Source organism: Schistocerca americana, chromosome 2 (assembly GCF_021461395.2).
Source record: "Schistocerca americana isolate TAMUIC-IGC-003095 chromosome 2, iqSchAmer2.1, whole genome shotgun sequence".
Lineage (NCBI taxonomy): Eukaryota > Metazoa > Arthropoda > Insecta > Orthoptera > Acrididae > Schistocerca > Schistocerca americana.
In genome coordinates, this window is record NC_060120.1 from 462,448,216 (window position 1) to 462,460,178 (window position 11,963).

Consider the following 11,963-nt stretch of genomic DNA (forward strand, 5'->3'; position numbering starts at 1 on the left):
GTCTACAATTGAAATTGATTCCCTTCCTATAGTATAACTCTAACCTCAAGATACGGAATCAAATGGAGAAAAAATGATCGAAAGCTGCATATGCAAAACGTGAAATAAATTTCTATTCTTGGAGAATAATAAATTACATTCGCGTCTCACAGGACCAGTAGATATTATCTAGAAAGACAGATTTTTATGTTTTAAATTGAAGGGGTTGGAGAGACAGTCATAAGCCACATCGAACTTGTTTTGAGATACAGCGAGTTTAAAGTTCCACGGAGGTCTGAAAATGTTTAATACAAAATAGAAACCTTATTTCTACTGCAAACACTTGCTTAATACTTGCGAAGCATGTTGTTAAATAGTCAACTCTCTGCATGCTATAAAATATTAATTTTAGAATGATTTTAATTAAGATGTAGTCAACGGTGGCTTATGACTATATCTCCCAAAAAATTGTTTAAAACACAAAGTATGAATTTGTAAGGATTTATTTTAACTACTTTTACACAGCAAGCAGAATATATAATTTTTACACATTACTATACACGTATCAGGTATCTGAAATGTATAAATTACTTTTTCATTGATACAGCTACATCAAGGAAGTTCCTCTACCTCATCATTGGACACGTTATTTCCAGTAGATGACGGAAAGAAATCTAGATTTGCTGCAGGTATGTATATCATAAGAGACAGTACATCATCAATTTTTTTCTGGTTAATTGGTAGTGGCTTTCTGTACTTTATTGGCAGCTGATATGGATTTGGTTCAACTAGCCTTCCTTTCTTTTTGACACGAATATCCACTGACATGAAAGCTCCTATGTCTGAATAAGAGTGCTTTACACTTAGCTTGAAGGGATCTTCAGACTCAAACTTAAACTGAGTAGCTTCACAGAAATGGTTGGGATCTCCAGACGTCGATTCTGTACGTTTTGAGATCAATGTCTCCAGGCTTTCCAAACTTCTGAAGTCTTCTCTTTCCGTTTAGTTACAATGAAATGATTTGGACTCACAGATTTTGTTACTTCTGCCCATTCATCTAGAGTGTACACTATTGGACGTCTGTTTCTTGCATACCGTTCAATGCGACCAAAATCACGATCGCAAGGTAGCATGGTGTGACCTACCACAGGGAAGTAATGCTGGACATAATCAAATCTTTTGGTAGCACCAAGGGACCTTTCCAAAGCAATAATAGTCCAATTCTTTGCCTGACCCTTGCAGTTGTCTGTGATTATGTGGAGATGTTTTGTCTGAGGATTAGTTATCTCCAAGTACTTCAATAAGCAGCTCCCAACCTCATCTGAACCCCGTCCTCCATCTTTCTCGCTCCACAGAAACATATAACCCGTATTTGATCCACCGTCGTGGATACCATAGTTGTATGTCCACATTTTCTTCTTGTAAAATGCTGGACCAGCTGTTAGTTTAAGTGTGGGGAACGTTGGGAACGTTTGCTGCATGTCCATTGCTATCAAATGATGCTCTTTCGAATTTTCTTTAGCCAGAGCAGTTAAAGACGCAATCATATTGTGTCCTCTGTCAGCCTTATTGAGATGCAGTTCATATTGTTGTTTCTTTTCTGTGACTTCTTCTGCATATAATTCTGGGTTATTTATTGCAATTAGAAATCCATCACATTTTGAACAGGTGTCACTTTTTGGTAGTTTGAAGCCTGTGTTAAATTCAGATACGAAAATTTCTCTGAATTTACTTTCAGATACTGCAGGAACCTGCTTTTCCTTGCAGTATTCCGAGTATTTATCTCGAAATAAGGAAGCAATTGTGAGATCACAATCCAAATACATTTTATTGGGGTTCTGTTGCTTACTGTAATGACTGTTATATTTCGGTATGGCGTTGAGAAATTCTCTAACACTTTGTACAGCTTCGTCTTGAAATTTATGTGGGTAGTTTCCATGTTTTACTGAAAGAAAAAAAAGATAAGCTTATATCCACTTCCTAATAGAAATATCTGTATACCTACCATGTTTCCTATGTCCCAAAATGAATGAAAAATGTTTTCATCCTCTCCAAGCAGTTTTGTGAAGCATTTATTTAAACAAGTACAGGGACTTCCTACAGTAGCAGCCTAAACAGTCTTGTGGGTTTTTAAAGATTTATACTGCTGACCAAGATTTCGTCGACGTTTTGCTTTATTTTTCTTCCACTGATCAATATTTCACTTTCTTTTCCGTGAAGGCTTTGGTTTTCTGGGTGATTCTTCATTTATTCTACTTATTTCAAGCTGTAATATGAAGAGCAAAATAGTCCAAGAATTTGCGTGAGATATAGTCATAAGCCACACAAAACATTAAATTCCGCTAAAATCACATTAATGAGAAAATATTTTTTACACGTCTTTTGCCTTTGAAACTACATTATTGCACTATTAAGCAGTAATATAAATGTGCCCATCAAGTTTCATCATTAACACACAGGATGGCTTTCAAATGCGTTGGCAATGTTGAGAGAAACAAAGTCACAAGCCACAGGAAATTAATCACCAGAATAAACCGTTTTATATACTTACCGAAACATCATCTGAGCTGGAACTGCTGGTCGATGGATGCCAAGATTCATCACTGTCAGGATCCAAAGGGTAAAGCTCTTCACTTCCACTACTGTCTGTGTCAAATATGCGTTGAAGACCCGAAGACGCTTCAGACGTTCCTGACCCACCTGACATTTTGCCGTGGCTTGTGACTATGTATCTTCTGAAAATACCACCTTATGGCACAGCATAGAACTGCACTCCGTCATAGCCTGGCATCTGTTGCAGTAACACGGAACTTTTTCAACGCATTGTGAAGAAGACATAGGTAAGAACGCCGCAATATGAAAAACTTAATTTTGTGAAAGTTGTGGCTTATGACTATATCTCTCCGAGCCCTTCAATTATTTATCTGTTACAGTGATTCAGAAATGATGAAAATATAGGGTATATGAAGACCATTCGTATCGTAAGGATGTCATCTTTGTAAACCACCCGAAAACATACTTTTTTTGGCCACTCGTGATGGGACAACATGTGTGTTGGACTGATCAAAAACATAATTTGCAACCGCCTATGTCTCAGCCATCATATGAAAGAAGAACGTGTTATTTCATCATCCAACAGTGAACGATGTTTCACAACGTACGTAACCAATGCTAAAAACATCTTCCTTTGGAAAGCTGCGTTATAAGGTTTCCGAACTTGAGAAGTGCATTTCAACCAGCTCAGGGACCAACTTGTGACCGGGACTGGTGGGAGGCACAATACTCATGTTTTGTTGCGCTCCGTGAAATACTGATGTGTAAATAGACTGGGATAGGATTGGACACTCCTTTAGCGCCGCATGGACAGCTCTAGAATCTAATAGCGCTTACTGATGGCAGTTCAGTAATATGTGAGCAATCATTAGGTATTTACGAAGTCTATCAATCTTCCTGGAATTTCTTATCGTTTCTTGGTGTATCTGAAACCCATATATAAAATTACTGTTTTATTGCACTCTCGTAAGTGACGATGCTAATCAATAAAGTCTTTTCTAACTTTTCTTCTCTCTACTACGTTAAGGCATTCAAACCTGCCTGTTATTCCTTGGCGTACCCTAAAAAGAGGTACGTCGCATGTCCTGCGATAAATCTCCTCTCGTTGAAGATTTATTACGTATGAGAGTGGTCAATAAATAAGTTGTAAACGCCAGAATACCGGATATCGTTTTAAGTTTCGCGCCAGTACGTATCCAGAAGATGGCACCATATGTATCTTCGAAGGTAGCAGATACACAGTATTCCGCGGCCAATGCTGAATGACATACAGTCAGACCGAGATGATAGGTGTGCTGGTGTGCTACACCGAAGAGCCACAGAAACTGGTACACCTGCCTAATATCGTGTAGGGCCCACGCGAGCACGCAGAAGTGCAGCAACACGTCGTGGCATGGACTCGACTAATGTCTGAAGCAGTGCTGGAGGAAACTGACGCCGTGTATCCTGCAGGGCTGTCCATAAAGCCACGAGAGTACGAGGGGGTGGAGATCTCTTCTGAACAGCACGCTGCAAGGCATCTCAAATATGCTCAAGAACGTTCATGTCTGGGGAGTTTGGCGGCCAGCGGAAGTGTTTAAACTCAGAAGAGTGTTCCTGGAGCCACCCTGTAGCAATTCTGGACGTGTGGAATGTCGCATTGTCCTGCTGGAATTGCCCACGTCCGTCGGAATGCACAGTGGACGTGAATGGAAGCAAGTGGTCAGACAGGATGCTTACTTACGTGTCACGTGTCAGAGTTGTGTCTAGACGTATCAGGCGTCCCATATCACTCCAACTGCACACGCCCCACACCATTACAGAGCGTCCACCAGCTTGAACAGTCCCCTGCTAACATGCGGGGTCCATGGATTCATGAGGTTGTCTCCATACCAGTACACGTCCATCTGCTCGATACAATTTGAAACGAGACTCGTCCGACCAGGCAACATGTTTCCAGCCATCAACAGTCCAATGTCGGTGTTGACGGCCCAGGTGAGGCCTAAAGCGTCGTGTCATGCAGTCATCAAGGGTACACGAGTGGGCATTCGGCTCCGAAAGCCCATATCGGCGATGTTTCGTTGAATGGTTCGCACGCTGACACTTGTTGATGGACCAGCATTGAAATCTGCAGCAATTTGCCGAAGGGTTGCACTTCTGTCTCGTTGAACGATTCTCTTCAGTCGTCGTTGGTCCCGTTCTTGCAAGATCTCTTTCCGGCCACAGCGATGTCGCAGATTTGATGACTTACCGGATTCCTGATATTTGCGGTACACTCGTGAAATGGTCGTACTGGAAAATCCTCACTCCATCGCTACTCCGGGCATGCTGCGTCCCATCGCTCGTGCGCCGACTATAACACTACGTTGAAACTCATCTTGGTAACCTGCCTTTTATCAGCAGTAACCTATCTAACAACTGCGACAGGCACTTGTAGTCTTTGTGCCTGTTCACATCTCTCTGTATTTGAATACGCATGCCTATACCAGTTTCTTTGGCGCATCAATGTATAAGTGTATACCGACTAGGTCAATGCGATTTTTGCGAGCCAGGGGACTGTCCACAAGCGAAATTTGTCCTGTATATACTTAGAATCGAATTTAATGAAAATTTGTGTTCAATTGGATACGGTAATTCTTCAAGTGACAAGAAAAGGTCGCAAACAAGGAGCGTCCTAGCCGCCCTGGTTATCCTGTGATGGCACATTGCTTCCCCGTCTAGGGGTATTTATATGCCTCCAGGACACATCGATCTTGTGGATTGCAGCAATTTAAGGAACCAAGTAAATTTATTATCTCCCGTGGGCTCACTTGTTAGATGCGTACTCTGCCACAAGAATATTATGCTGCAACTTTTAACGTCTTGTCGAACGATGGGATAATTGTTTAAGTTTCTCAGGGGGACTATTTTGAGAAGAAAAATAAATTTCAGGCTTGTCCACGCGTCTCTGATATCTCTATCCAAGTTTGCGAGTTATTTGTTGATTCGCCCTCGCGATTACGTCCTAGTTAGAGGCGGGTAATATTTTGTACAGACCTACATTCACGGACCACCATCTCTCTAAACTGAACCACAGAAAAGCAGTCGAGAACAGGATATTTAAAAATATGCTAGTTTTCCTGTTCTTCTCCAGCGAATTGCGTTGTACTGTTACTTTCATAATAGTATCTCTACTGGGTGGTGGCGTGTTCCTCTTTCTTCTGTTACCCGAAAATTCTCCGAAGCGTCACACCTGATTAGATCTGGGCTATATAACAATTTTGCAGTTATCCCCTATGTGGCTGGACGTCTTTTCCGTCGCCGCAAGACACCTCATTTTTAAACTGGAGAAGCTATGCAGTCCCTTTCTGTGTGAACATTATTTCCGTACTGCAGTCGATGCCGTGTTGAGCATCCGAGACGGCAGTTTCCCTAAACGCTAGGGAATAATGATGAATAATATTTACCTGAGTGAAATATGCACTGTTCTGTAATGTCTCCATCGCATTCAAATTCGGTATACTCAGGATGTAAAGTAGGGTCTGACAAAACTCGTAGTTACCGACAGCAGGTTTTAATAATTTCTAACTTCCCGTTAAATTTTAGTATACATAGATGAATAATATGCATATATCTGGTTTTACACCGAGAGAGGTGGCGCAGTGGCTAGCACACTGGACTCGCATTCGGGAGGACGGCGGTTCAAACCCGCGGTCCGGCCATCCTGATTTAGGTGTTCCGTGATTTTCCTAAATCGCTTCAGGCAAATGCCGGGATGGTTCCTTTGAAAGGGCACGACCGACTTCCTTCCCCATCCTTCCCTAATCCAATGGGACCGATGACCTCGATGTTTGGTCCCCTCACCTAAACCAACCACCAACCAACCATCTGGCTTTATAGCCCAGTCCTTGCAGCACCCAAAGGGAAGAGCCCCTCAGTTCGCTGTAGCTTTCTTGAGGCAAGGAGAATAGAGAACTATGTTGAAATGAAGCACTCAACCATCCTGCCTAGTGTGGACAGAAAGTGTGGCTTAGTCACCCAGTCGACTCCGGTCGGTCACTACTGCTTTTTGTTGGTACCTTAGGGATAGTTCGGGGCATTACTGACGATTGAAACAACGATTCCACGCACAACGGGAACATCCAGCCTCACGGGTCTCAGTTTCGCGTCATTAATGTGCAAACAAGCTTCTACATTTTTATGTACCCTCTTTACTAATTTCGCTTAGGTTGCCTTTACAGCTTCGAGGTGCTTTTATAGTTTGTAGTGTTGCTATTTCTTCACACAAGCACATATCAGCTTTCTGTCCAACAAATTAGATATTGTTTTTCTTATAGTGACAGCCCACTTGCAAAAAAATGTGTCCTAAAGACACTAATTTGCAAGCGGAGTCTTAATGATTGTGCGTATGATACATTACACTTGAGTTTCACTCTTGTCATGGCCAGAAGGATGGAAACTATTACAAAAATGATTTAAAAAATAAAGTATGTCATAACATCACAAACTACGAGTTGCGCGAGTCTCCTTCAGTGATGCACGTACTATTAAGGGCTGGAACGATTCGTTTGTAACTGCACAGACTAGATGCATGTAACATTCTCAACCAGACATAGATAAATGTAACAGGAAGAATGGCAAAATGGTATCGATAGCCACCTGAAAGGTACAACATACTCAACAACGTCCAGAAATTCTCCACCCAAAGCATATTTCCTGACCGGTAAGCGTCGCAACGATAAGCAATAAAGGTAAGCGAGAGCGCGTGCGAAGGATTACGGTCAGTCTACTTCTCCAATTCTTAAACTGCAAGGGTGGTTAATACTGTACAACCATGGCTCGTTCGAAATATAACAGTGATTTGCCAAATAAATTTGTTGGTAAAAGGGTTTGAGACAGTACCGATAAATGCACTGAGCATCGGAAAGTATTTTCTACTCAGAAGCGGAAGCATTTTCGCAATACTATGCCAGTCCCTCTGAGCGCAGCAGTATTTAAGACGCTACAGGTAACATGCAGTTTATCTTTAGGGTGCATATAAAATGCCTGTATAAGAGAAACTAAGTGTAATTTCCGGGATAGGTAAGTTACAATCCACCGTCTTAAGATAAAATTACTGGTCTGAAAGTTCTTTAACATAAATTAATTATTCATTCGGCGAATCCGCACTGGTTTTACTTTTTCTTCTCTCGTCATTATAAAGGCAAAAAATATTCTTAATAAAGAGTAACCTCACGGTTTTTCAACAACTTGGAAGCTGTCCCGCGCTTTCTAATATTAAAAGTGCAACATATTACATGAAATGTGTGTTATTATGATTTCTGAGCATTCTATTCGGGTGTTTTTCCTTTCGTGTCAGGTCCGACTTTTTAGATACACGTAACGCTGTTAGCGTTATGCATGTGAAATTATCTTCATTTATTTTCAAAATGTTGTTCTGTGATCCTTAAAAGGCTTCAAAAATAGCCTTACAGACAAAACAAACAAGTTAGGAACAGGTCCGATACATCACTGATGCGACAAAAGGTCACGGGAATTTGTTAGTAGACTTAGCAATTTAAAAACCGAGAACTATGTGCGCCTAAGGCACAATTAGGGGCTGACGTCAAAATCCAGGCAGACAATTATGTTTTCATGTTTGTATAATGAATATATTACTCCTCAATTATGTATTACGCGTCACTGAGAACGGTTCAGAAATAAATGGAGTGAAACACGTACCCACACATTTCTTGAAGAAATACAGCAATATGACATTTTTTATATAACTGTATCTGCGCGTAGACGCCTTGGTGTATTTATCGGCCGCATGGCGAATATTACGATATATATATATATATATATATATATATATATAATTGAAAAGAAGTAACACACGAGTTATAGAATGAAAAGCACTTGCAGCGTCCAAAAGAAACTCGACAAACTAGCAGTGTTGATGAAGAGATAAATTTATAACTCAAGCTGAAGACTGTGGAAAAACCAGAACACACTTTGGCATAAATAAAGCTCTATAAAAAGTGGCTGCATGCCGTACTTCTTCAAGTAATTTAATTCGCAGTCACGGAACGCAGCCACCATTATACGAACAAATTAATCACGTACGGTCAAGATTATATTTTAAGTCGAAATAACGAACCTGGCATACAAGGAAACTGACGTTTTGTTTTAACGATTATGAGCTTGACAACACCCCAACAAGCTTATGAATCTCTTGATGACTGAAGGCCATACAACTGATTACAAATTTTAATAGTCTTTATCGCAATACAGTCCAGTACTAACTAGATATCCAGCTTCTGTCGACCAGTCATCTTGTACTTTCATCGTGATTTGTAGCTGAGAGAGATAAAATTAAATACCTCAAATGGTTTCTATGAATAAATTGTTAAAATATGCAGAATCTGACCAGAAAATGTCCTCTGCACGTATAACCAGATAGAAACCCGTACCTCAGCCGCGGGTTCCTGACATCTCAACCACTGATTACATTTCCCAGCTGGCGAATATTCATAGACAAAAAGGAGAGACTTTCCGCCATATGCAAGACACAGTTATCGTAATTGATTTTCCTTTTTTCACACATATTTCAGCGCTTAATGTGCTATCTTGAGTGGCTCTACACACCGACAGACAGGCACTGGTCAGTCTTTGGATATTTTCACAATTTTGTGCGTGTTAACATAGTGAAAGTACGATCTGAAGATGATTGTTTGTCAAACGAAACTGGTTATCTAGTTACTACTTGATTATATCGCAATCAGAATTATTAAAATTTGTTATAAATAATATTGTGTATTCTTCACCTGATGATGTCAGCTTTTGCTATACATGTGACGAAATATCAACAGGTACAGAACTTTTCCTCAGTATTCTATTAGTGGCTGACAACATGTTTCGTGTCACTGACGGCTGAACTTACAGACATGAGCAAACATCAATGGCACTGTAGATATTACCTCTCAGCATCACTTTAATCATTCGCTATACGTATTCACTAATAAAGTCAGTTTACCGCACAGGAAATAAGGGTTTCTAGTTTTTTTTCTAAACAATGTCAGAATTCTTTACGAATCTGGAACTTTAAAACTAAATTTTTTTTCTAAATCTCTGAAGCTAGGATTAACATATCCACATTCAAAATTCAAATGTAACTTACATAGTCTACAATTAGTGGTTTGTTATTTTAAATGCTTTAAGTTTTACAGTCACACGGATAACACAATATAATCGTGTTTGAACTGATGCAAAGCACTGCATTTTACCTTACTGGTATTTCTACTCGCTTTCCAACACCTAGGTAGAACCCTTCTCTTCTTTCCTGACGACAGTACTACAACATTAGGTACGTAAATGATCACTTCGTTTTCATAATTAATTCAGCCTCTAACGTGGCCACTGACAATCGGTAATCTCAGCTCACCAAAAGCTCCACGTGAGGTAAAAATTATACGGTTTGGTGTAATTGGGATTTTTTTTTTTTAATTCCCGACAAGGAATTTCAACAATAAATTCAGTACAATCCCTCATGAGTCGGGATACCTAGCAATCCAGCAGAAGGTGTGACTTACCGTAGATACAGGGTATTATCTTGCAGGATTGGTTAACCCGTTCGCTAGTGAAGTGAGTGCGACTTACCTGTATGGAGTGGACATTGCCGCGGGACTCGGCGTGCGCCCTCGCGCTGAGCAGCGTGCTGGAGCCCGACACGCAGCCGCCGAAGTCGGAGAAGAGGTTGTCGTCGAAGGGCCCGCCCTCCATGGTGCAGGTGCCGCAGGTGTCGTCCAATTAGCGCCTACCTGGCTGCCTGCCTACCTGGCTACCTGCCCGCCGCCTACCGCCAAAACACTCCGTTCCGCCCGCCACTTACGCCCGTTCCGGCAGGCGAGCGCGCGCCGCTATTACGGCGGCAACTATTCGTGAATTGATCCTTATTAGACGCAGTTAAGCCTTGATTTTTACTGATGAAACGCGATTGTTCACAATGAGCCCTAATATTCCGTACTCGGCCCGACAAATAATCTTTTTTCCGTTTCACGAGCAGCCTCGGCGCCGGTTAAAAGAAGCGGTTCGCGCAGCCCGCAACCCCGAACGCAATTGTCGGCGCCAGGCCACGAAAACGGCGGCGGCGGCTTCGCGCGGTTTTTAACAGAATTTAAACAAAAGCAGATTACATATATAACGTTGACTCGCTTAATAAAGTGATTCTAGTGAAGTTAGTCTCCCAAGTTCATACTCAATTTATATTAAGTAATAATCCCAGCCTCGGGGCCTTCCCCCCACCGCGCGACCGGCTCGGCCAATGGCAGGCGGGCGGCGGGGCGTGGCGAGGCGAGCGCGTCGACCAATGGCGGCGGGCGGCGTAAAAAAAAGAACAAATGAAGGGCGCGAGATGCGCGGCGCGCGTGTGTCGTGGGGTGTCTGCTCCGCCGGCCCCGCCAGTGACTCAGCCACCCCCAGCCCCACAGCCGGCATCTCTGCCACGCTGCGGGCACTCAATTAACCGGACGCTCTCCTCCTTTTCTTTTTTTTTTTTTTGTGACCTGCAACTTTACGCTCTCACAAAATTTCACGAGCTCACTACCGTGTCGTGGACACGCGACAGCCTAACGACTGTGTCATTCGCAAGTTCTTGACATCTCGACCCGCGACAGTTTACACTTTCCAGTTGGCGAATAATCACGAACAAACTGAAGAGAATTTCCGCCCTACGCATGATACCAGTAATTTATTTTTCTATTATGCATACGTGTTTCAACACTTGCTTATTATTTCGCCTCACGTAACGCTATCGGTTAGTCTTTGCTGGCAGCGTCGAGTATAATACGGCGGCTAATATGCCTCACTTTAGCCAAAATTTGTATCAAACTCTGGTTGTTGCTTTGAAACAAGGTGTAACTGCAATAAAACTTTACTTGAACATTTGCTATTGCGTCAATGGGGAAAAAAAGATTTTAAACCGAAACGACATGCAGACAAAAAATATTTTCGAAGACATGCATTCGAAATGTTAAGAAAAGTGTTGGCTACTATTGGCCATGCAACAAAATATAAGTTTTTAAATAAAAAAAGGTGTATTTGTAGTTCACAAACAAATCAATCTGTTTATGTATCAAAAGTACAAGATAACAACAAAACAGTTGGTTAAAAACTTGTATGTACTGAACCTGACACAACGCATTAAACTTCTGCACTGAGTTTTTGTGCAGATGAGGTCTTAGTGCTTCTTTGTAAAGTTCTGGTGTAAATCTTTAACTAGAAATTTATTGTCTCCGTCAAATATGTTTTCGGCAAATCATAAGCCAAACTTTTGAAACTCAATCTTACGTAGCGACATTAACCTGGACTCTACATCTCTGATGTGTGCTACAAATATTTGTTTGTAATTTTCTTCAAAAATGGTTCAGATGGCTCTGAGCACTATGGGACTTAACTTCTGAGGTCATCAGCCCCTAGCATTTAGAACTACTTAA

At 41.5% G+C, this 11,963-nt stretch overlaps 1 protein-coding gene across 1 annotated transcript in view; it reads right to left on the reverse strand.

Moving 5' to 3' along the window:
• Positions 1-10,688, reverse strand: part of LOC124594098 (retinal homeobox protein Rx2) — an 88,536-nt gene extending 77,848 nt beyond the window's left edge. The window contains exon 1 of the mRNA XM_047132449.1: positions 10,129-10,688. Coding sequence (XP_046988405.1) covers positions 10,129-10,251 — 123 coding nt within the window. The 5' untranslated portion in view covers positions 10,252-10,688. The remainder of the gene's footprint in view (positions 1-10,128) is intronic.
• Positions 10,689-11,963: the final 1,275 nt, after the last annotated feature.